The sequence below is a fragment of the Salvelinus alpinus genome, chromosome 13, assembly GCF_045679555.1.
Source record: "Salvelinus alpinus chromosome 13, SLU_Salpinus.1, whole genome shotgun sequence".
In the NCBI taxonomy this organism is placed as follows: Eukaryota; Metazoa; Chordata; class Actinopteri; order Salmoniformes; family Salmonidae; genus Salvelinus; species Salvelinus alpinus.
The window spans coordinates 50641322-50667654 of NC_092098.1; the positions used below are offsets into that span (position 1 = coordinate 50641322).

The 26333-nt window shown below is 48.2% G+C and overlaps 1 protein-coding gene across 1 annotated transcript in view; it reads left to right on the forward strand.

Moving 5' to 3' along the window:
• Positions 1-26333, forward strand: part of LOC139536746 (peripheral-type benzodiazepine receptor-associated protein 1) — a 169963-nt gene that overhangs the window by 123895 nt on the left and 19735 nt on the right. Inside the window, exons 13-24 of the mRNA XM_071337341.1 lie at positions 6499-6673; positions 9675-9904; positions 15867-15973; positions 16190-16299; positions 16640-17545; positions 17808-17959; positions 18570-18816; positions 18942-19333; positions 20510-20857; positions 23114-23254; positions 24079-24924; positions 25274-25376. Of these exons, the coding sequence (XP_071193442.1) occupies positions 6499-6673; positions 9675-9904; positions 15867-15973; positions 16190-16299; positions 16640-17545; positions 17808-17959; positions 18570-18816; positions 18942-19333; positions 20510-20857; positions 23114-23254; positions 24079-24924; positions 25274-25376 (3757 nt within the window). The remainder of the gene's footprint in view (positions 1-6498; positions 6674-9674; positions 9905-15866; positions 15974-16189; positions 16300-16639; positions 17546-17807; positions 17960-18569; positions 18817-18941; positions 19334-20509; positions 20858-23113; positions 23255-24078; positions 24925-25273; positions 25377-26333) is intronic.

Sequence of the window (26333 nt, forward strand, 5' to 3'; positions counted from 1 at the left end):
CTCAACCACCCCGATCCCAACCTCAACCACCCCGATCCCAACCTCAACCACCCCGATCCCAACCTCAACCACCCCGTTCCCAACCTCAACCACCACGTTCTCAACCACCACGTTCCCAACCTCAACTACCACGTTCCCAACCTCAACCACCACGTTCCCAACCTCAACCACCCCGTTCCCAACCTCGACCACCCCGTTCCCAACCTCGACCACCCCGTTCCCAACCTCGACCACCCCGATCCCAACCTCGACCACCCCGATCCCAACCTCGACCACCCCGTTCCCAACCTCGACCACCCCGTTCCCAACCTCGACCACCCCGTTCCCAACCTCAACCACCCCGTTCCCAACCTCAACCACCCCGTTCCCAACCTCAACCACCCCGTTCCCAACCTCAACCACCCCGTTCCCAACCTCAACCACCCCGTTCCCAACCTCAACCACCCCGTTCCCAACCTCAACCACCCCGTTCCCAACCTCAACCACCCCGTTCCCAACCTCAACCACCCCGTTCCCAACCTCAACCACCCCGTTCCCAACCTCAACCACCCCGATCCCAACCTCAACCACCCCGTTCCCAACCTCAACTACCCCGTTCCCAACCTCAACCACCCCGTTCCCAACCTCAACCACCACGTTCCCAACCTCAACCACCACATTCCCAACCTCAACCACCCCGATCCCAACCCAACCACCCCGATCCCAACCTCAACCACCCCGATCCCAACCTCAACCACCCCGTTCCCAACCTCAACCACCCCGTTCCCAACCTCAACCACCCCGTTCCCAACCTCAACCACCCCGTTCCCAACCTCAACCACCCCGTTCCCAACCTCAACCACCCCGTTCCCAACCTCAACCACCCAGATCCCAACCTCACCCAACCTCAACTACCCCGTTCCCAACCTCAACCACCCCGTTCCCAACCTCTACAAAAGGCCGTAGACACAGGAGTCCTTGCAGCAAGTTAGTGGCTCATTAGTTTGAGAATGAAGAACAAATGTAAACGTCAGCGCCAGTGATACCCTGATGGTAGTTGTTTCTAGGGAGGTATTTATGGGAAGACAAAGATGGCCTCTAATGTTCTCTAGCTACAGCGGAGGTGGTCTGTAATGTTGCAGCAGACTTTGAATACAGCATGACAATGCTGATTTGGGCTCTCTGTAAGGTGACAGGCTCCAGCCAGGTTTAGTGTGCGTCAGTGTATTGTACTGTACTATGTGCCTTTTCCTACACAGCTGTGTGTTTCAATCAGTTACATACAGGCCTAGTGGTAATTGTGTTCATTTTAAATAATCCCTTTGTGTGGACACACAGAGAGTCCCTCTGATTCCGGCTGGTGTGTGGCATTGTATTTCGTATGTGTCCGTGTGTGTCTTTTGTGTGTGTGTATGCATGTCTGAGCGAGCAGTGTGTGTGTAGGCAATTAAAGTGTGTGTGAAACAGCCCGGGGCCGAGTGACGCTGGGCTGAGTGCACGGAACCTTGGTCATAAGAGAATTGGCTTGGGACTTAAGCGCAGGGTGTTAAGATAGAGTTAGCCTGCTTTCTTAGGCAGTCGAGCTTTGACCCTAAGATAATGGGGCTTCTCTGTCTCTTCTCTGTCTCTCTCTCTCTCGCTCTCTTCCTATCTCTCCCTCTTTCCTCTCTATATCTCTTGTCTTTCTCTCATCTCAAAGTATTTTAATCCAGTCTCTCTATTGGGCAGCTTGATCTATTCTATAGTGAGCAGCACAGTGACTCAAATCTCGTAAGAAAATGGGAAATTCTATTCACATTCTGTGTAATCAGTTAGTTGGATCTACTTGCTATCTGTCCCCATTTGACTTGGTTCATGCTAGCAGTCATTTGGAACACGCTTTGCTTGGTGTTGTAGGTGAGAGGTTTGACAGGAAGCTGTGTTCAGACAGGTGTGTGTGTGTGTGTCAGTGCGCTCGCTTGTGTCTGTGTTTCATGTAGCTGCAGGCCCCTGTCACATCAGTACCAGGAAACTCCCACCACAACCAGAAGCGAAACCAGCCACTTATAGAAACTTACTGGGGGCTGACGCTAAACCTTGTAGAGCGTTCTGTACACCCTGTAGACCATTCTGTACACCCTGTAAAGCATTCTGTAAACCCTGTAGAGCCTTCTGTAAACCCTGTAGAGCCTTCTGTAAACCCTGTAGAGCATGGGTGTCAAACTCTGGCCCGCGGGCCAGATTTGGCCCGCGGGGTAATTATATTTGGCCCGCGAGACAATACCAAATTACTACTAGAGCTGGCCCGCCGGTATTATACAGCGCATTCACCGCTAATACTACGAATCCCATAATGCTCTGCTGTTGTTTTCGCGCGCCAATCAGGACAGGACCCAGAAACGCCCTCTCCTCTGTGACAGTAGTCATAGCAACATAGACGCTACAACTGTCAGCGCGCTATCCCTTCCCAAAAATGGCGAAAAGAAAGGCAGAAAACAGGAGCTTTCTGGACAAGTGTGAGGCAGAATATCTTTCTCTGTGACATCTCGAGCCATCTCGATGCGCTGAACCTGCAGCTTCAGGGGCGGGGGCGCATCATCACAGACATGTACGCTGCAGTGAGGGCCTTTAAAACTAAACTGTGCCTGTGGGAGAATCAGATGCTGCAAGGAAACCATTGCCATTTTCCCTGCTGCCAAACCATAAAAGCGCAGATCTCTACCGCCGTGTTCCCATGCGCACAGTTTGCTGAAAAACTCAGTGTTCTCGCCGCTGAGTTTAGCCGGCGATTTGCCGACTTCGATGTCCAGAAATGTAGGTTTGAACTGCTTAGTAATCCCTTCGCAGTTGATGTGGAAAATGCACCAACCAACATCCAAATGGAGCTGATTGAACTCCAGTGCAACGACACGCTGAAGTCAAAGTATGATGCTGTGGGCGCCGCACAGTTTCCACGGTTCATCCCTGACACAATGCCTCAGCTCCGCACCCAAGCTGCTCAGATGCTCTCCATGTTCGGCAGCACTTATCTATGCGAGCAACTTTTCTCCTCGATGAAGATGACCAAAACAACTCACAGGAGACGTCTGACTGATGAACACCTTCGCTCGATACTGAGGATTTCTTCAGCTCAGAGCCTGAGCCCAGACATTGATGAACTAGCATCCAAGAAGAGATGCCAGGTATCTGGCTTGGGCACATCAGATTAGATCAGTGTGCAATAATTAATGTTTTCTTTGTGCACTTTTTCTTGCTACAAGGCATGGGCTTGAATGGTTGATTGATTTATTATCATTTTATTTGTAAAATTATTAGCCAGTGGAAAAAGTTTATTTTGGTATTTAAATCAGAAGGCTGCAAATAGAAAAGAGGCATACAATTTTTATTTAAATTTTATTTATTTAATAAATGAATGCCATTGATGTGTTTTTTCATTTGAAATTCGATTTTGCATGTCTCCACTATTAAATTATATATTGTATGGTAATAAGCGATGCTTGTTCCATATTCAATGTTAAAGCAAAACTTGTTTGGGTCCATATTAAAAGGTTCATTTGTTCAATGTTGGCCCGCGACTTTGTTCAGGTTTTACATTTTGGCCCACTGGGTATTTGAGTTTGACACCCCTGCTGTAGAGCATTCTGTAAACCCTGTAGAGCATTCTGTAAACCCTGTAGAGCATTCTGTAAACCCTGTAGACCATTCTGTAAACCCTGTAGAGCATTTTGTAAACCCTGTAGAGCATTTTGTAAACCCTGTAGAGCATTTTGTAAACCCTGTAGAGCCTTCTGTACACCCTGTAAAGTATTCTGTAAACCCTGTCGAGTATTCATTCTGTAGAGTGTTCTGTAGAGTGTTCTGTAGAGTGTTCTGTAGAGTGTTCTGACTCAGCTGTGGCTATGTAATGGCTTTGCTAGAGTGACTGTGAGCGCTACACGACCGTGTGTTGGAGGACATGCATTGCAACTCGCTGCAAACTACACTAGCTTCACTTCAGATTCTGTTTGTCACATTACCCATAAAACCAACACCTCCTACTAAGGCCTTGAAACCTGTTACTCACCCTCCACCCTCCTTTTCCCACCTTTTTTGTCTTGTAATTTCATTTTTAAAAGAAATTGTAATTGTAAGTGAGTGTTTGCATGTTAAAATCAGGGGTTGGAACTAGTTCCGGAAAATACCAGACATTTTCAAAAAGCAGAATCAGAACTGGAACAATGTGTTCTATACTGTTCCAAAACAGAACCGTTATTTTAAAAGCATGGAAACCGGTTAATAAACATTTTTTACATTCCAAGCATTTTCTTTCAGTCCACAAAAAAATCAACAAAGCACCTATGCAAAGCCCTCCCTCTGTCAATCAGAAACTTCTTCCAGTGTCTGCCTGCCAGCTGAACAGCTTTGCCAGTGTGTGTGGGTGTAGCCTGTCTGCCCCTCCCCCTCCGAAGCGTAGCTGTAGCCCCTCCCCCTCCGAAGCGTAGCTGTAGCCCCTCCCCCTCCGAAGCGTAGCTGTAGCCCCTCCCCCTCCGAAGCGTAGCTGTAGCCCCTCCCCCTCCGAAGCGTAGCTGTAGCCCCTCCCCCTCCGAAGCGTAGCTGTAGCCCCTCCCCCTCCGAAGCGTAGCTGTAGCCCCTCCCCCTCCGAAGCGTAGCTGTAGCCCCTCCCCCTCCGAAGCGTAGCTGTTGCCCCTCCCACCTCTGAAGCGTAGCTGTTGCCCCTCCCACCTCTGAAGCGTAGCTGTTGCCCCTCCCACCTCTGAAGCGTAGCTGTTGCCCCTCCCCCTCTGAAGCGTAGCTGTTGCCCCTCCCCCTCTGAAGCGTAGCTGTTGCCCCTCCCCCTCTGAAGCGTAGCTGTTGCCCCTCCCCCTCTGAAGCGTAGCTGTTGCCCCTCCCCCTCTGAAGCGTAGCTGTTGCCCCTCCCCTTCTGAAGCGTAGCTGTAGCCCCTCCCCTTCTGAAGCGTAGCTGTTGCCCCTCCCCCTCTGAAGCGTAGCTGTTGCCCCTCCCACCTCTGAAGCGTAGCTGTTGCCCCTCCCACCTCTGAAGCGTAGCTGTAGCCCCTCCCCTTCTGAAGCGTAGCTGTTGCCCCTCCCCCTCTGAAGCGTAGCTGTTGCCCCTCCCACCTCTGAAGCGTAGCTGTAGCCCCTCCCACCTCTGAAGCGTAGCTGTAGCCCCTCCCCCTCTGAAGCGTAGCTGTTGCCCCTCCCCCTCCGAAGCGTAGCTGTTGCCCCTCCCCCTCCGAAGCGTAGCTGTAGCCCCTCCCCCTCCGAAGCGTAGCTGTCCCCCTCCGACTGCTGTGCCCCTCCCCCTCCGAAGCGTAGCTGTAGCCCCTCCCCCTCCGAAGCGTAGCTGTAGCCCCTCCCCCTCCGAAGCGTAGCTGTAGCCCCTCCCCCTCTGAAGCGTAGCTGTAGCCCCTCCCCCTCCGAAGCCTGGCTGTTGCCCCTCCCCCTCTGAAGCCTGGCTGTTGCCCCTCCCCTTCTGAAGCGTAGCTGTACCCTACTGAAGTTACAAGCGTGATTCAAGAGAGATTTTTTATCAGGGAAGAATGGTTCAACTTTTTCAATGCTAGTTAGGGATACTTAAGTTATCGCATTTCACATTGGATGTGTTAACTACTAAAAGGTAAGGCACGTTTTTAATTCTGGTGGCGCTTTGTTAGCTAGCTAGCTTCTCTGGTCCAACTTTAAGCCAACTCTGAAGTTCAAAGATTAAAAGTGTGTCCATAGAAGCCACTCCTCAGTAGGTATAATTCTCTGGGCCTAATGCAGATACTGTTATGTCATCACGAGGCTCAGCACTCCAAACCAAGCCTCCTCCTCCTCCACCCTCTCTCCCCACCCGCAAAATTTCAGTTGCATCTCGCGCTCGACACTTGTCTTTCCTCACTGAGCTATAGCTTGTCCGATAGCAAGCTGCTCTATCCGCACTGCATGATTGTTGAAGAAATTTAATGTAAGCTAAATGTTTAAAAAATATATAATTTCAGAGGTTTCAAAACTAAACGTAAAGGAACGATATAAACCTGTACTTATATTTTTTTGAACCGGTTCAGAACTTGATGGAACGGAAACAAAAATAATGGTTCTGTTCAGAAAGAAATGATTGGTAAATAATTTCGGTTCCAACCCCTGGTTATATTAAACAAGTTAACTTGTTATTCTAGTCGTATCATTTTGAAATAGTCAAATTGTCAAAGAAGGCCACGACACAAATACATTAGCCTATGATCTTTCGTTAGCCTAAGAGCTGAAACTAAATGCTCTGTGTGTGTCTACCTCTCTGTCTCTGTCTCTCGTCTCTGTCTCTGTCTCTGTCTCTCTCTGTCTATCTGTCTCTGTCCCTCACTCTCTCTCTCTCTCTTTCTCTGTTTCTCTCTGTTTCTCTGTCTCTGTCCCTCGCTCTCGCTCTCGCTCTCTCTGTCTCTGTCTCTGTCTCTGTCTCTGTCTCGCTCTCGCTCTCTGCCTCTATCTCTCTGCCTCTATCTCTCTTTATCTCTCTCTCTCTCTCTGCCTCTCTCTCTCTCTCTCTGTCTCTGTGCTCTTCAGTCTAAGGTGCGGGAGTTGGAGGATAAGTGTCACAGCCAGAGTGAACAGTTCAGCCTGCTCAGCCATGAGCTGGAGACCTTCAGACTACAGGCTGGCAAATTGGACCTGTCTGGCTCCAATATCCTCACTAACCCCCCTCTCTGCCATCTGACCAACGGGGTGGGCCTTACCGGAGGTAACCATAGCTACCGTAATGACACTATTACACGCCAATGGGCAACTGTTATTCCCATGATATCACCATAACTATTATAACCATATCATATTACCGTAATGACACTATTACACGCCAATGGGCGTTTTGTTATTCCAATGATATCACCACAACTAGTATAACCATATCATATTACCGTAATGACACTATTACACACCATTGGGCAACTGTTGTTCCAATGATATCACCATAACTATTACAACCATATCATATTACCGTAATGAGACTAATACATTCCTCATACTCACTCATATTCCCCTCATGATATACACTTCCCATCCCAATAAATGTATATTTTCATATGGCCTTTGTATGCCCCCTCGGCCTCCTTTCAAATACTACTACCCAATCTCCCTCAGACACAGTTGACCCGTGTGGTCTATAGTTTATACCAAGATGCATTTTACACTTGAAGGTAGCTAAAGTAAAGTGTTTGTTCCAGCTGTGGGTCTCCCATGTAGATAGTAGGATTGTAATTACATTTTAAATGGCCGTGATTGAGTTTGAAAGGGATTCCACTTGATAAATTCACTTTGATGCAGACCCGTATTAGTACATGATATTTTGTCAACCTGGCCACAGCTGGCTTTAAAGTATCCATTAAAGTCCCTACTGTATCCATCCGTATATCCATCTATCTATATATCCATACATGCATATATCCATGCATCCATTTATCCATCCAGCCATCCATCCAGCCATCCAGCAATATATCCATACATCCATATATCCATGCATCCATTTATCCATCCAGCCATCCATATATCCATCAGTAGCTGTGCTGTTTGTGTTTTAGATCAACGTGGCCCATGGGATGACTCTCTGGGTGATGTGGCCTTCTGGAGTCTGGAGGAGAGAGATACTCTCCCCTGTGACCCCTTTCTTGTTTGAGTAATCTGGTAGCTGAATTCACTGTTAGGTTCATTGTAACGACCCACATAATCACAATATTCATGTCCGAATACCCATACTAGTGTACTACATACTTAAACTGCATACTTTACTCATCGTCACATATTATTTAGCACGTACCGTTTAGTAAAAATATACAATAGGCCACAGCCACAAAGCAGTAGCGGCTCCTGACTGGCTGAGTAGGTGGGGCAGGGCCAAGTGCGGGTGGATTTTTCCAAATTATAACCAGCCTATCACATTCGACCTTTACCGTAGTACAGTGTTTCCCAACTCCAGTCCTTCAGTACCCACAACATAAATCCTGTTATGGCTGCTAGCGGCACACCTCGACAACATCCAGTGAAATTGCAGAGCGCCAAATTCAAACTACAGAATTATAAATATTTAACATTCATGAAAATACACGTGTAATACATCAAAATAAAGCTTAACTTCTTGTTAATCCAGCCGCAGTGTCAGATTTCAAAAAGGCTTTACGGCGAAAGCATACCATTCGATTGTCTGAGGACAGCGCCCCGCATACAAATGCATGACAAATCATTTTTCAACCAGGCAGTTGCGACACGAAAGTCTGAAATAGCACTATAATAAATGCCTTACCTTTGAAGATCTTCTTCTGTTGGCACTCCGAAAGGTCCCAGCTACATCACAAATGGTCCGTTTGTTCGATAAAGTCCTTCTTTATAGCCATAAAAACTCTGTTTAGCTGGCACGCTTCGGTCAATAATCCACCGGTTTCCCTCCTTCAAAATGCATACAAAATGAATCCCAAACGTTACCAATAAACTTATCCAAACAAGTCAAACAACGTTTATAATCAAACCTCAGGTACCCTAATACGTAAATAAACGATAAAAGTTGAGACGGAGAATCGTTTATTATCTTTACCTGAGATAAACAAAAAGAACGCGTTCTCGTCCATGCGCATGGAAACACTACAGCCAAAATGGAAGCCACTTAGAAAAACTACAACTTCTACCTAATTTTTCCAAAAAACTGCCTGAAACTCTTTCTAAAGACTGTTGACATCTAGTGGAAGCCCTAGGAACTGCAATCTGGGAGGATTTTGCCTTATTATAAAAGTGACAGCCATTGAAAACAGTGGTAGGCTGAATTTTTTGGGGGGGTGTTTGTCCTCTGGGTTTCGCCTGCCATTTCAGTTCTGTTATACTCACAGACATTAATTTAACAGTTTTAGAAACTTCAGAGTGTTTTCTATCCAAATCTACCAATTATTATTATGCATATCCTAGCTTCTGCGCCTGAGTAACAGGCAGTTTACTTTGGGCACGCTTTTCATCCGGATGTCAAAATACTGCCCCCTAGCCCAAAGAGGTTTTAAAACTGTCTGACAGCTAGATCCAGGATTCTTACAGGGTTCAAGTTCAATTTCTAATTTAACTGAATAATGCTCTTCTAAAGTGCATTCGTAAAGTTTCCACACCCCTTGACCTTTTCCACATTTTGTTACGTTACAGCCTTATTCTAAAATGTATTAACTTGTTTTCCTTCATCAATCTACACACAATACCCCATAATGACAAAGCAAAAATAATTTAAAAAAAAACTTTTATTAAAAATGAAAAACAGAGATCACATTTGCATAAGTATTCAGACCCTTTACTCAGTACTTTGTTGAAGCACCTTTGGCAGAGGGTTGAGGACCTCGAAGCTCAGAGAGAGATGGAGACAGGAGGGTTTTACTCCACTGTTTATTCAGCCTGGGATGACGTAGGCCTGCCTGCTTTCACCACCTTCACATCCTACTGGTCACCTAGCAGCCTGCACACCAACCACATACCAACCACCTAGCTAACTACAAGCAGGAGAGTTGGGGTTAGATGTGTGTGGCCTGGGGTGACCAGCTGTCAAGGCCACTGCCTCCAGAGCACGTGCTGCTGCTCGCATGGGTTCCGATCCGACCCACCGCTCTTCTATCACGCTCTATCATCCTATCTTTCCTCTCACTCTCTCACTGTCCTACCTAATAAACATGAAAAACCAGAACAGGTGTATGTTTGCTCACGAAGTGTCTTCTTTCTGCTAGATGTGGCTGCAACTCTACGAATGGGGGCCACCCCTCACGCTGCGGGTCTCACACGCCATCCCACCGTCAAGCACCGTGAGCTGCCCACCATCAGCCTGACCAAGTCCTCCAGCACCCCCAAGTCTGCCTCTGATACCACCCACCTCTCCCCCAAGTCAGCCGAGTCCCACCACAGCCCCCACCACAGCCCCCACCACAGCCCACGCAGGACCAGCCCCACGCCACACGAGGTGAGAGCTCCAGCCCTGTTTCATATAATTCAATCACTACTCACTAGGGAGAACCACTACTCACTAGGGAGAACCACTACTCACTAGGGAGAACCACTACTCACTAGGGAGAATCACTACTCACTAGGGAGAATCACTACTCACTGGGGAGAATCACTACTCACTGGGGAGAATCACTACTCACCGGGGAGAATCACTACTCACCGGGGAGAATCACTACTCACCGGGGAGAATCACTACTCACCGGGGAGAATCACTACTCACCGGGGAGAATCACTACTCACTGGGGAGAATCACTACTCACTGGGGAGAATCACTACTCACTAGGGAGAATCACTACTCACTAGGGAGAATCACTACTCACTAGGGAGAATCACTACTCACTAGGGAGAATCACTACTCACTGGGGAGAATCACTACTCACCGGGGAGAATCACTACTCACCGGGGAGAATCACTACTCACCGGGGAGAATCACTACTCACCGGGGAGAATCACTACTCACCGGGGGAAATCACTACTCACTAGAGAGAATCACTACTCACTAGAGAGAATCACTACTCACCGGGGAGAATCACTACTCACCGGGGAGAATCACTACTCACCGGGGAGAATCACTATTCACTGGGGAGAATCACTAGAGATAATCACTACTCACTGGGGAGAATCACTACTCACTAGGGAGAATCACTACTTACTGGGGAGACTCACTAGAGAGAATCACTACTCACTGGGGAGAATCACTAGAGAGAATCACTACTCACTGGGGAGAATCACTAGAGAGAATCACTACTCACTGGGGAGAATCACTACTCACTGGGGAGAATCACTACTCACCAGGGAGAATCACTACTCACCAGGGAGAATCACTACTCACCGGGGAGAATCACTACTCACCGGGGAGAATCACTACTCACCGGGGAGAATCACTACTCACTAGGGAGAATCACTAGAGAGAATCACCACTCACTAGGGAGAATCACTACTCACTGGGGAGAATCACTACTCACTGGGGAGAATCACTACTCACTAGGGAGAATCACTACTCACTAGGGAGAATCACTACTCACTGGGGAGAAACACTACTCACTGGGGAGAATCACTACTCACTGGGGAGAATCACTACTCACTGGGGAGAATCACTACTCACTGGGGAGAATCACTACTCACTGGGGAGAATCACTACTCACTGGGGAGAATCACTACTCACTGGGGAGAATCACTACTCACTGGGGAGAATCACTACTCACTGGGGAGAATCACTACTCACTGGGGAGAATCACTACTCACTGGGGAGAATCACAATTTATTTCATATGGAGAGTTTCCCGTTTCACTTTAAATCATGACCTGGAATCATGTGTGGTAGTGGAGTAGTCTTCCTAAGGGCATAACTGTGGCCATTCCAGACTGACTCAGCATTTTAGTTTTGGTTTAACTCTGGTACAGTAGCAAAAAAAAATTGCATGGACTATAATTTGCAACACTCGCACAAAAGTATTTTTTTGTCATGAGAATAACTGCTAAGCTATTTTCAATCAATCGGACTCAAATATTCCTCAAGTCCTCCAGATCAAATCACTCATGGATTGTCTCCACTAAATGGCATTATCATTCCTGTGGATTTGCATGTCAGACTTCATGGATTTAAAAAAAACGTCATTAGCCTTTCTCTCTCACACGGCACTGACTGTACTAGCACACCGGTTAGGGATTAAATACACAATGGTAAATACAGCACGTGTAGTGTTAGAGATAACAGAATAGGACCTTGTTGGGGGGTCTGTCTTCTGTCTGTGTTAGAGATAACAGAATAAGACCTTGTTGAGGTTGGGGGGTCTGTCTTCTATCAGTGTTAGAGATAACACCTTGTTGAGGTTGGTGAGGCTGTCTTCTATCAGTGTTAGAGATAACAGAATAAGACCTTGTTGAGGTTGGGGAGGCTGTCTTCTATCAGTGTTAGAGATAACAGAATAAGACCTTGTTGAGGTTGGGGAGGCTGTCTTCTATCAGTGTTAGAGATAACAGAATAAGACCTTGTGTTACGCGGAGTGGAACAGGGAAACCCAAGAGCAGACCCAGATGAGGAGACTGGGATGAAGTAACCAAGGTATTTATTGAAACACAGGGGGAAGATGGAGTGCAGGCCAGGAGAAGCTCGGGCGGGTTGCAGGAAACCAGGTGCGGAGGCTGAGGCTGGAGAGGTTGAGACAGGGTAAGCAGGTCCGGAGGGGATTCCAAGGGAGCAGTAGAGTGGGGAATCCAGGGCAGAGTAGCAGGATGACGAGACGTGGGACTGGAGACAGGAACCAGAGTCAGAGCGGGCAGAACTGTAGCGGAGAGGAAAACCGTGTCAGGCAAAGAAAACAGGCACAACAGGATCTAAATAGTAACAAACGGCTAGAAACGTTGACTGACTGAGCAAAGATTACAATCTGGCAGTGTGAAAGTGGCAGGACTGAGTATTTGTAGAGGTCTTGATTATGGAACAGGTTGCAGCTGGTGGGGATCTGCTCTGACTCCAGCACACCTGTCTCCGCCCACACAATCACACACAGAGAGGGAGAGGGAGAGAGTACTGCGGGAGTGAAGGCAGGTCAAGGAGACACAGGATGAGCAGTAGAGGGCGTGGCAGTAGCAGATGTGACACCTTGTTGAGGTTGGGAGTCTGTCTTCTATCAGTGTTAGAGATAACAGAATAAGACCTTGTTGGGGGGTGGGGGGGGGTCTGTCTTCTATCAGTGTTAGAGATAACAGAATAAGACCTTGTTGAGGTTGGGGGTCTGTCTTTTATCAGTGTTAGAGATAACAGAATAAGACCTTGTTGAGGTTGGGGGGTCTGTCTTCTATCAGTGATAGAGATAACAGAACAAGACCTTGTTGAGGGGGGGGTCTGTCTTCTATCAGTGTTAGAGATAACAGAATAAGACCTTGTTGAGGTTGGAGGGTCTGTCTTTTATCAGTGTTAGAGATAACAGAATAAGACCTTGTTGGGGGGGGTCTGTCTTCTATCAGTGATAGAGATAACAGAACAAGACCTTGTTTGGGGGGGGGGGGTCTGTCTTCTATCAGTGATAGAGATAACAGAACAAGACCTTGGGGGGGGGGGGGTCTGTCTTCTATCAGTGATAGAGTCTCTCTGTAGTGGGTAAAAATCCTCCCTCTCATCCAGTCTCTCTGTAGTGGGTATCTATCCTCCCTCTCATCCAGTCTCTCTGAAGTGGGTATCTATCCTCCCTCTCATCCAGTCTCTCTGTAGTGGGTATAAATCCTCCCTCTCATCCAGTCTCTCTGTAGTGGGTATAAATCCTCCCTCTCATCCAGTCTCTCTGTAGTGGGTATCTATCCTCCCTCTCATCCAGTCTCTCTGTAGTGGGTATAAATCCTCCCTCTCATCCAGTCTCTCTGTAGTGGGTATAAATCCTCCTTCTCATCCAGTCTCTCTGTAGTGGGTATCTATCCTCCCTCTCATCCAGTCTCTCTGTAGTGGGTATAAATCCTCCCTCTCATCCAGTCTCTCTGTAGTGGGTATCTATCCTCCCTCTCATCCAGTCTCTCTGTAATGAGTATAAATCCTCCCTCTCATCCAGTCTCTCTGTAGTGGGTATCTATCCTCCCTCTCATCCAGTCTCTCTGTAGTGGGTATAAATCCTCCCTCTCATCCAGTCTCTCTGTAGTGGGTATAAAACCTCCCTCTCATCCAGTCTCTCTGTAGTGGGTATAAATCCTCCCTCTCATCCAGTCTCTCTGTAGTGGGTATCTATCCTCCCTCTCATCCAGTCTCTCTGTAGTGGGTATCTATCCTCCCTCTCATCCAGTCTCTCTGTAGTGGGTATAAATCCTCCCTCTCATCCAGTCTCTCTGTAGTGGGTATAAATCCTCCCTCTCATCCAGTCTCTCTGTAGTGGGTATCTATCCTCCCTCTCATCCAGTCTCTCTGTAGTGGGTATAAATCCTCCCTCTCATCCAGTCTCTCTGTAGTGGGTATAAATCCTCCCTCTCATCCAGTCTCTCTGTAGTGGGTATAAATCCTCCCTCTCATCCAGTCTCTCTGTAGTGGGTATAAATCCTCCCTCTCATCCAGTCTCTCTGTAGTGGGTATAAATCCTCCCTCTCATCCAGTCTCTCTGTAGTGGGTATCTATCCTCCCTCTCATCCAGTCTCTCTGTAGTGAGTATAAATCCTCCCTCTCATCCAGTCTCTCTGTAGTGGGTATAAATCCTCCCTCTCATCCAGTCTCTCTGTAGTGGGTATAAATCCTCCCTCTCATCCAGTCTCTCTGTAGTGGGTATAAATCCTCCCTCTTATCCAGTCTCTCTGTAGTGGGTATCTATCCTCCCTCTCATCCAGTCTCTCTGTAGTGGGTATCTATCCTCCCTCTCATCCAGTCTCTCTGTAGTGGGTATAAATCCTCCCTCTCATCCAGTCTCTCTGTAGTGGGTATAAATCCTCCCTCTCATCCAGTCTCTCTGTAGTGGGTATAAATCCTCCCTCTCATCCAGTCTCTCTGTAGTGGGTATCTATCCTCCCTCTCATCCAGTCTCTCTGTAGTGGGTATAAATCCTCCCTCTCATCCAGTCTCTCTGTAGTGGGTATAAATCCTCCCTCTCATCCAGTCTCTCTGTAGTGGGTATAAATCCTCCCTCTCATCCAGTCTCTCTGTAGTGGGTATAAATCCTCCCTCTCATCCAGTCTCTCTGTAGTGGGTATAAATCCTCCCTCTCATCCAGTCTCTCTGTAGTGGGTATCTATCCTCCCTCTCATCCAGTCTCTCTGTAGTGAGTATAAATCCTCCCTCTCATCCAGTCTCTCTGAAGTGGGTATAAATCCTCCCTCTCATCCAGTCTCTCTGAAGTGGGTATAAATCCTCCCTCCCATCCATCCAGCCAGACACTACCAACAACAGCTGGCTCTCTAAAGCTCATATTTAGTGAGATAATCCCACTGCTGTGGATTCTGTTTTGGATTATAAAAGGTTGTAGTAGTTGTGTGATTATCCTGAAAAGGTTTTTCCTGGGCGGGGAGCTATAAATATGATGTCTGTTTTCCCATTGTTTACATGTAGTGTATAATTCATACCCTATAACTAGTCATACGACCAGACGACGAACAAACATACTCAACATTTATATATCAGAGTGTGTTTTTATATCAGTGTGTCTATTGGAACCCCATCTGTCAAAAAGGTATAGGGAAGTAGTGCACTATATAGGGAAGTAGTGCACTATATAGGGAAGTAGTGCACTATATAGGGAAGTAGTGCACTATATAGGGAAGTAGTGGACTATATAGGGAAGTAGTGCACTGTATAGGGAAGTAGTGCACTGTATAGGGAAGTAGTGCACTGTATAGGGAAGTAGTGCACTGTATAGGGAAGTAGTGCACTGTATAGGGAAGTAGTGCACTGTAGCCTGTAGGGAATAGGGTGTTTGTGTCGGCCTGCAGTATCAGCCAGAGGGAAACATAGGCGGTCATCATTAAGCTGACGCTGGGAGCATTTTGAGAGAAGAGAAGGTACTGTTTAAGCAGCTTGTTAGTGGCCAATGTCCCAATCCACTGTGAATTGTGCCCAGCTGCCCACGTTATACATAAATCTCTTTGCAGAATCTCTGATGTAGAGGGAGTAAGTCGATGGCAGAGAAACAATAATATCATGCGTGTGACCTTCTGCTATTCAGGAGGCATTGATCCAGCCAGGGGTTGGGAAGGTTTTGACCTGATAGCAGCTCAAAGTTCCAATACAAAGTATATATCACTTATCAAGCGCTTTTATCCAAAGACATTTTACATTCCAGTGAGTTCATACATTTATTTTCATGAATATGTCATATTTTCCTGGCTTGGAATGAACACTGCTAGGAATTGACAAAACCCTGCAGGAATTTATATTGCTAGCGCCAAGCTCTTACCAGCACAGAGTACAACAAGTTTCCAGTGCCTCATTGTTGACTGTCATGTTGTCAGGTTGACACGGCCAGTGAAGTGGAGGAGTTGGACATCGATGTGTCCTCAGCGCCTTACACAGCTCTCAGGAGAGCCGCTCAGCTACAGGTCTTCATTGCCAGATACAGGTAAGGACTGGCAGACACAGCGTCGGCCAAATCAGCAGTATGCCTTCACTTTGTTGTTGATTTCTCCTAGTTATTGTTTAGATGCTAGTTTTAGTGGTGTTAGTTAGTAGAAAGAATTAAAGAACCGTGTCTTTTTTCAGTAAACAATAAAAGGAGATGAGTTGTGTTGTGTTTCTAATACATTAGCGTTGATAAGATGGCTTAATCTTTCTCCAGCTATAACCCGTACGATGGTCCTAATGATAACCCAGAGGTGGAGCTGCCACTCACCGCTGGGGAGTACATCTATGTTTATGGCGGTATGGATGACGATGGCTTCTATGAAGGTGAGACGTCTCCAAAACCTTACGTTTTAACAATGAAAGTTTAAAAAAATGTACACTGAAAGTTACAATTTAACATGTTAACACTGAAATTTAGATTTTTTTTATGTTGAAATGTTAAATCTGAAAGTTACAATTTAACACTGACATGTTAAATCTGAAAGTTACAATTTAACACTGACATGTTAAATCTTAAAGTTACATGTTAACACAGATTTTTTTTTTTTTAACACTGTCAAAGTCTTTAGTGTCTGAAACAAAACACCAAACGCAAGTCCTCTGTCTGTCTCTGTCTCTGTCTCTGTCTCTGTCTCTGTCTCTGTCTCTGTCTGTCCCTCTTCAGGAGAGCTGATGGACGGGCGGAGAGGGCTGGTCCCCTCCAACTTTGTGGAGCGCGTCTCAGACGACGACATGATAAGCGCCCACGTTCCGGAGGGCACGGATATATCCCACAACTCCCTGCTGGACAGCAGCCTGCACAGCGCCAGTCACCAGCACCATCTCTGCCTGGGGGGCCCAGGTACCTCTGAGAGGACAGACCCTACGTCAGCAGCCTCCATCCCGGTTTCTCTCTCCGTCCCCTCAGGGGAGCACGTCCCCTCGGACCCCTCCCTCCCAGACCTCCTTTCCCCAGCCCCCCTCACCAACGGCCTGGATCTGGACCTAGAGGTGGGGGTGGGCACTGTGCCTTACCCGCGCAAGCTCACCCTCATCAAGCAGCTGGCCAAGAGCATCATCATCAGCTGGGACGGGCCGCTGGTGCCGGCGGGCTGGGGCAACGTGTGGAGCTACAATGTGTACGTGGACCAGGAGCTGAGGCTCAACGTGCCCTTCGGCTCCCAGACTAAAGCTGTCCTAGAGAGACTAGACGTCACCCTCAAGGCCTACCGGGTGTCTGTGCAGAGCTTGACGGAACGCGGAAGCTCGGACCAGCTCCGTTGCTCATTACTGGTGGGTAGGGACGTGTGTGTGGCGCCTACCCAGCTCAGAGTCGACCGGGTCACCGCCACCTCGGCCAGCCTGGCCTGGCTGCCTAGCAACAGTAACTATGTGCATGTCGTGTCCTTGAACGAGGAGGAGATGGAGCTGGTGAAGGCTGGCAGCTACTCACTGTGCCTCAGTAACCTCACGCCCAGCCTTCAGTACACAGTCAAGGTGGAGGCTCAGCCACACCAAACCCCCTGGGAGATACCCCAGGAGAGACGGGAACACAAGACCGTCACCACCACCTTCACCACGTTGGCCGCAGGTACGTGTCGCGAGACAGGGGAGAGAGATACTGGAGATCAGAGATACAGTGCTGAAGTCCAAGTAAGGAGGGTTGAGGAACTGCTGCTTTTATGTTTCTACATGTAACCTAGTTTGATTCATGTCAGCGATTGGCCAGATTCCACTCAACTGGTGTCCTCGGTCTTACAAACCGTCCCTGATTAGAGAGGAGGAATGTAGTCAGGGGCTGTTTATGAGCTGAGATTTGTTTGTGATTTGATGTTTAATCCCTCGTCTCCCAGGCCCCCCAGACGCTCCTCTGGACGTGCAGCTGGAGCAGGGGCCTTCCCCGGGAATCGCCCTCATCAGCTGGCTGCCTGTCACCATCGATGCTGCTGGGACCTCCAACGGGGTCCGCGTCACCGGATACACAATCTACGCTGACAAGAAAAAGGCGAGAACTGTAGTATTGTGTTTCTGCACTGGAAGCAGAGCAGAGGGTTTTAGGTTTTGGATGTAAAGAGGATGAAATTATGCTGGGAGGGAAATGCTTCTGAAAATAGTTTGAATTGAGTGTGTCTATCAGGCCAGTGTTTTAGGAGAGGTTCTGGGCTCTAAAGGCCCATTGAGTGTGTCTGTCAGGCCAGTGTTTTAGGAGAGGTTTTGGGCTCTGAAGGCCCATTGAGTGTCTGTCAGGCCAGTGTTTTAGGAGAGGTTTTGGGCTCTAAAGGCCCGTTGAGTGTGTCTGTCAGTCCAGTGTTTTAGGAGAGGTTCTGGGCTCTAAAGGCCCGTTGAGTGTGTCTGTCAGGCCAGTGTTTTAGGAGAGGTTCTGGGCTCTAAAGGCCCGTTGAGTGTGTCTGTCAGGCCAGTGTTTTAGGAGAGGTTATGTATTGCTCTCTTTCTCAAGACAGTGGTGTGTGTTTGTGTTCCACAGTATTTGTGGTGATTCAGCTTCGACTGTAATGATGTCTTGTCCCATGCTGCTGACCTTTCTATTGTTTGTGTCAGAGGTGTGATGATAGTGTGTGTCCGTGCTGCTGACCCTCTCCTCTCCTGCCATACAGGTGTTGGAGGTGTCGTCCCCCACGGCGGGCAGTGCCCTGATGGGCCCTTCTCAGATCCAGTCCCTGATGGGAGCCCACGAGCTCACTGTGCGCACCATGTCTGCCCACGGGGAGTCCATCGACTCTGTGCCAGTCAACGTGCCCGCCAAGTTGTACGACATCATGACCGGCCAGGCTTCGGCCACCTCCTGCTCCTCGTCAACCCCCGTTCGTCAGTCAACCTCTGTCCACCAGTCACCACCCTACCAGTCACCACCCTACCCCCCCCCGTTCACCAGTCAACCCCCGTTCGTCAGTTAACTCCTGTCCACCAGTCACCCCCTGTCCACCAGTCGTCACCCTACCAGTCATCACCCTACCAGTCGCCACCCTACCAGTCGCCCCCCTTCCTGTCTTCGTCACCAACCGTCCAGCCCCAATCCCCATCTTACGGGAACTCAGCTGCCAAAGTCTCCATGCTGCCCTACGCCACTGCCTCGTCGCCACTAGACGTCGCACACATCATGGGCCCTAACGGGGGGCTGCTCTCTGCCAACTCTCCCCCAGTCCACGCCCTCCACACAGAGGCCTGCTCCCCACACCCTGCCTCGTACGCAGAGGTCTGGGCTAACCCCTTAGCAAAATATCCTGCCCCCCCTTGGGCCGCCTTGGCAGTGCATGAGGCTATGTCATCTCCAGTAGCACTAAACTATCAGGCCAAGTTACCATCCGTACCGTCAGCCTATCAGGCCATGCTACCATCAGCTTCTCACATCAACACAACGGTATGTACAACACTGCTTAAACACCTGCTCTAGAACTCTCTAGAACTCTAAAACTCACCTGCTCTAGAACTCTCTAGAACTCTCATCTAGAACTCTAAAACTCACCTGCTCTAAAACTCTCTAGAACTCTCATCTAGAACTCTAAAACTCACCTGCTCTAAAACTCTCTAGAACTCTCACCTAGAACTCTAAAACTCACTTGCTCTAAATCAAATCAAATCAAATGTATTTATATAGCCCTTCGTACATCAGCTGATATCTCAAAGTGCTGTACAGAAACCCAGCCTAAAACCCCAAACAGCAAGCAATGCAGGTGTAGAAGCACGGTGGCTAGGAGAAACTCCCTAGAAAGGCCAAAACCTAGGAAGAAACCTAGAGAGGAACCAGGCTATGAGGGGTGGCCAGTCCTCTTCTGGCTGTGCCGGGTGGAGATTATAACAGAACATGGCCAAGATGTTCAAATGTTCATAAATGACCAGCATGGTCAAATAATAATAATCACAGTAGTTATCGAGGATGCAGCAAGTCACCACCTCAGGAGTAAATGTCAGTTGGCTTTTTTAGCACGTCCGGTGAACAGGTCAGGGTTCCATAGCCGCAGGCAGAACAGTTGGAACTCTAGAACTAACCTAGAAGTCCCCTGCTCTAGAACTCTCATATGGAACTCACCTACTCTAGAACACTCATCTAGAACTCTAGAACTAACCTCCTCTAGAATGCTCATCTAGAACTCTAAAACTCTCTAGAACTCTCATCTAGAACTCTAAAACTCACCTGCTCTAGGAGTGTCATCTAGAAGTCCCCTGCTCTAGAACTCTCATATGGAACTCACCTACTCTAGAACACTCATCTAGAACTCTAGAACTAACCTCCTCTAGAATGCTCATCTAGAACTCTAAAACTCACCTGCTCCAGAACTCTTATTTAGAACTCTAGAACTCACCTAGTCTATAACTCTCATCTAGAACTCTCATCTAGAACTCTAGAACTCACTTGCTCTAGAACATTTATCTAGAACTCACCTGCTCTAGAATGTTCATCTAGAACTCTAGAACTCACCTACTCTAGAACACTCATCTAGAACCTCTAGAACTCATCTGTCGTTATCTAGTCTACATTACTGTAACTATGTTAACTAAGTGTATGTAATACTGTATATCCTTGTCCTCCAACCAGAGCCCACATCTAGGCCCAGCAGCAGCCACGGAGCAGAGCATAGCAGACACAGACAGCCCCGGAGTTCCCCGTCCTGTCATGTCCATCACAGACTTTCTCCCTGTGGAGGACGACTCCCGTGCCAACCTTTCAACCCCTGAGCCCTACCCCACCCCGCCCAAGGCCCTTGTGCCACCCGCTGGGGACCTGATCAACCCGCTGGACACGCAGCCTCTCCGGCCCCCCAGAGCCCCCTCTCCCCTGGAGTCAGAACCAGACTACTCCATGGAGAGGCCGACCACACGCATGGTGTCCATGGAGGAGTTCCTCAGGCAGGACCAGGACACAGGCTTCAACAGGCAGCCACAGGTTAGTTAGTTAGTTAGTTAGTTACAGTGCATTTGGAAAGTATTCAGACCACTTGACATTTTTTCCTCATAAATCTACACACAATACACCATAATGACAAAGCAAAAAAAGTTACATCTTGGTTTCATCAGACCAGAGAATGTTGTTGGTGTGAGAGTCCTTTAGGTGCCTTTTGGAAAACTCCAAGCAGGCTGTCATGTGCCTTTTTTCTTGCCTGAGGAGTGGCTTACGTCTGGCCACTCTACCATAAAGGCCTGATAGGTGGAGGGCTGAAGAGATGGTTGTCGTTCTGGAAGTTTCTCCCATCTCCAGAGGAACTCTTGAGCTCTGTCAGTGACCATCAGGTTCTTGGTAAGGCCCTTCTCCCCCGATTGCTCAGTTTGGCAGGGCGGTTTGGTGGTTCCAAACTTCTTCCATTTAAGAATAATGGAGATCACTGTGTTCTTGGGGACCTTCAATGCTGCAGACATCTTTTGGTAAACTTCCACAGATCTGTGCCTTGACACAGTCCTGTCTCTGAGCTCTACGGACAATTCCTTTGACTTCATGGCTTGGTTTTTGCTCTGACATGCACTGTCAACTGTGGGACCTTATATAGACAGGTGGGTGCCTTTCCAAATCATGTCCAACCAATTGAATTCACCACAGGTGCATTCAAGTTGAAGAAACATCTGAAGGATGATCAATGGAAACAGGATGCACCTGCACTCAATTTAGAGTCTCATAGCAAAGGATCTGAATAAGGTATTTCTGTTTTTAATTTGAACAAATTTGTTGAAATTCTAAAAAACTGTTTTTGCTTTTTCATTATGAGGTATTGTGTGTCGATTTGTTTTGATTTAATCCATTTTAGAATAAGGCTGTAACATAAATGTGAAAAAAGTCAAAGGGTCTGAATACTTTCCAAATGCACAGTAGTAGTTCATTAATTAGTTAGTTAGTACTGACTGTGCTTCTTTGAATTTGTTTCATTAGTCCACTGTTGATAAAGTCTCAATGTTTTGCATGTCAGCAATCAAGTTTTCAAAATACAGTATATAACTTTCAAAATACAGAAATGCAGCTGGTATTATGGATTTTGCATCATATACATCATATTATGCAAGATGCAAAATGCATAATACCGGTTGTATTTCTGTATTTTGAAAGTTATGTATCTTGAAAACTTGATTGCTGACATGCAAAACATTTTGGGACTATATCAACAATGGACTAATGAAACAAATACATTTAAATGTCATGGTCAGTTTCCTGGGAAGATACAAGCTACAGCACCTCTGAAGTAGTCTTTATTGTACCCACTGTCCCCCTCACATTGGCTAGTTGTGTGTTTTAATCCTCTGATGGTTTGGATATCGCAGGCTCAGAAAGAAACTCTTAGAGAGATCAGTGGTCATGCCCTCACACACAGTGCCAACATCACCCAGCCTTACTTCTTGTTTAGATGAACCAGTTACTGCCCTCTAGGAAAGGCTGTGGCATCATTATCTCTTGTTTAGATGAACCAGTTACTGCCCTACGTCTAGGAAAGGCTGTGGCATCATTATCTCTTGTTTAGATGAACCAGTTACTGCCCTCTAGGAAATACTGTGGGATCATTATCTCTTGTTTAGATGAACCAGTTACTGCCCTCTAGGAAAGGCTGTGGCATCATTATCTCTTGTTTAGATGAACCAGTTACTGCCCTCTAGGAAAGACTGTGGGATCATTATCTCTTGTTTAGATGAACCAGTTACTGCCCTACGTCTAGGAAAGGCTGTGGCATCATTATCTCTTGTTTAGATGAACCAGTTACTGCCCTCTAGGAAAGGCTGTGTTATCATTATCTCTTGTTTAGATGAACCAGTTACTGCCCTCTAGGAAAGGATGTGGCATCATTATCTCTTCTATATCAACAGGCTGCTTCAGACCAGGAAGCATTGAGGATCGAGGCAGGATATCAACATATACCAGCGCTCATAGTACAATTTAGCCCATATGTACCTAATAAATGAAAGTTTCACTTTTATTGGCACCTACAGTTAATTGCACTAAAATAATATCAACTCTAAAAGTAGATTTGTATATTTTGTATGAGTTAGAAATTGGCTAAGACATCATTGGTTAATCCATATGCCTGTCCTGTTGGGTATATGAGTTAGACTCATATACCCAACATATCTAACTCATATTTTATATGAGTTAGACAAGCAACATCATTGGTTATTCCACGGTCTGTAAGTGTGTTGTGCTGTGTGGTTCTGTCCTGTGGTTCAGCGTTACACTGCTGGTCTGGTGGAGCCAGAGAGCAGTAGGGGATCTGACCTGTCTGATATCCTGGAGGAAGAGGAGGATGACCTCTACTCTGACCCCCCTGGACCCGCCCTGGCCCGGGGATACACCACCGGAGCTAACAGGGTAAACAGTCACCACACACACACCGTAACACAGACATCTGATCTGGCTGTGGAGGACAGCCTCTTTTGGTTATGTTTGTTTTTGGGGGTTTTATTTCTCTTTCACTCTTGAATTCACTCACCGTTTTGATTCATTTTCTTTTACTTTTTCTTTGTACGTCATATTCCACCCTCCCTCTTCACTGTTCCTCCTGTCACCCTGTCCTGTCCACCACTCCACCCTCCCTCTTCACTGTTCCTCCTGTCACCCTGTCCTGCCCACCACTCCACCCTCCCTCTTCACTGTTCCTCCTGTCACCCTGTCCTGCCCACCACTCCACCCTCACTCTTCACTGTTCCTCCTGTCACCCTGTCCTGTCCACCACTCCACCCTCCCTCTTCACTGTTCCTCCTGTCACCCTGTCCTGTCCACCACTCCACCCTCACTCTTCACTGTTCCTCCTGTCACCCTGTCCTGCCCACCACTCCACCCTCACTCTTCACTGTTCCTCCTGTCACCCTGTCCTGCCCACCACTCCACCCTCCCTCTTCACTGTTCCTCCTGTCACCCTGTCCTGCCCACCACTCCACCCTCACTCTTCACTGTTCCTCCTGTCACCCTGTCCTGCCCACCACTCCACCCTCCCTCTTCACTGTTCCTCCTGTCACCCTGTCCTGCCCACCACTCCACCCTCACTCTTCACTGTTCCTCCTGTCACCCTGTCCTGTCCACCACTCCACCCTCACTCTTCACTGTTCCTTTCTGACCTCCTACCTCATCCAACCTTCGTACCTTCAACCTGTTAAACCTCCTCCTCGATGACCCTTGACCCATGACCCCTGTAGCCAGACCAGTGGGAGGTGCCGGACAGTGACGAGGAGATTGTGGAGAAGATCCTGAAGCTTCTTCCTCAGGCCCAGACTCAGGCCTACCATCAGGGTCATCATCACCATAACGAGCACTTGTTCAGCATCCCAGAGGTCACTGATGAAGAGGATAACAGTGTCGACGAGGACTATAGTCACCGTCGCCACCGCAGACAGTCCCAAGCCGGGCCAAGCCGCTACCCTGATGATCCCCACTACCACAGCAGCAGACACCAGCCCCACCACCACCACCACTACCACCACAACAGCAGACCCGAAGCCAAAGAGCCTTCACCCAGACACAGTGGTGGTGCCCAGAACAGGGTCCACTACGCAAACACAGTAGACAGCATCAGACACCCCGAGGAGGGGCTGCTGGACACCGGGGGCAGCAGGGATGTGTGGGTTCCCCGGGCCACCCAGAAGGCCCACCACGGTGGGGGAGGGAGTAGGGCGGGGACGATGGCCTTGGTAGGCGGACTGGGGGACCGGCTCAGACGAGAAGCCTTGCTACGGAGTCAGATGGCGGTCGCTGCGTTAACGTCCCAGGCCACCGGCCACACACCGGGTCCGGGCTCCCACCTGGTCAGCAAGACCATTCGGAAGGTCAATTCCCCGGTGGGCTCGGTAACAGAAATCGACCTTGAGTACGGGACAGACGAGGAGGAGCCGTTGACCTACGGCCCCGGGGAACGAGGGGAGGTGGTGGTAGACCAGATGGGCTCTGAGTGGTGGGTGGAGGGGGTACAGCCTGAACCCCGGCCTCTAGCCAGGCTCCAGGGAAAACCTGCCCTCCAGGCCATCGCAGCTGCTGCAGCAGAATGGGTGTGTTCTCACTCGTTGTATCCTGTGGCTGTATTCCCTCTGGATTCCCTTCTACCGGCGCCTGTGTAGTCGTCTTATCATGATGCCTCAGGTCACCTGTAACTGATGTCCTAGCCACCTAGCGTCTGTCTGTCTGACTGACTGTCTGCACTATCCGCTTCTCCAGACTCATTCAACCTGCACAACCACCTGGTTCTTATCCTATACAACTCATGTCTCTAACCCTGCACTACTGTACTGTACATTTGCTGTCTGTCTTTCTCTCTGACCGACTGTCTCGCTCTGTGTGTTTGTTTGGGTGTGTGGGTGTGTGGGTGTGTGTGTGTGTGTGTGTGTGTGTGTTGACCAGGAGTCTGGCAGAGACCTGTCGATGGAGGCTGGTGCTGGGTGGAGCAGACAGCCTGGACTATCTCCTAAGCTGACCAGGTCAGAGGTCATACATCAGCTCAAAGGTCAGAATCGAATTCCTCCTCCTCTTCACCCCCCCCTCTTTATCTCAATGTCTCTGTCTCTGTCTCTGTCTTTCTCTCTGTCTCTGTCTTTCTCTCTGTCTCTCTCTGTCTCTCTCTGTCTCTCTCTCTGTCTCTCTCTGTCTCTCTCTCTGTCTCTCTCTCTGTCTCTCTCTCTCTCTCTCTCTCTCTCTGTCTCTCTCTGTCTCTGTCTCTCTCTGTCTGTCTCTGTCTGTCTGTCTCTGTCTCTCTCTATTTGTACAGTGCTAGTACAACAGGACTATAGTCACCACTCTGCAGTCAGTCAGATTACCAGCGCAATTAGGGCAGGGGGGAGGAGGGGGAGGGCAGTACTCTAACAGGGATAGGGGGAGCAGGGGGAGGACAGTACTCTAACAGGGATAGGGGGAGCAGGGGGAGGACAGTACTATAACAGGGATAGGGCAGAGGAGAGGGGGGAGGGGTAGCCTAGGGGTTAGAGCATTGGGCCAGTAACCGAAAGGTTGCTGGATCAAATCCCTGAGCTGACAAGGTAAAAATCTGTTGTTCTGCCCCTGAACAAGGTAGTTAACCCACTGTTCATAGGCCGTCATTGTAAATAAGAATTTGTTCTGACTTGCCTAGTTAAATAAAGGTTCAATTTAACATTTTAATTGAAAAGACATAGATTTGATTAGCCTGCACTGAAACCAACCAACCAACACAGTAACCTAGATTAGCCTGCACTGAAACCAACCAACACAGTACCTAGATTAGCCTGCACTGAAACCAACCAACACAGTACCTAGATTAGCCTGCACTGAAACCAACCAACACAGTAACCTAGATTAGCCTGCACTGAAACCAACCAACACAGTAACCTAGATTAGCCTGCACTGAAACCAACCAACACAGTACCTAGATTAGCCAGCACTGAAACCAACCAACACAGTACCTAGATTAGCCTGCACTGAAACCAAC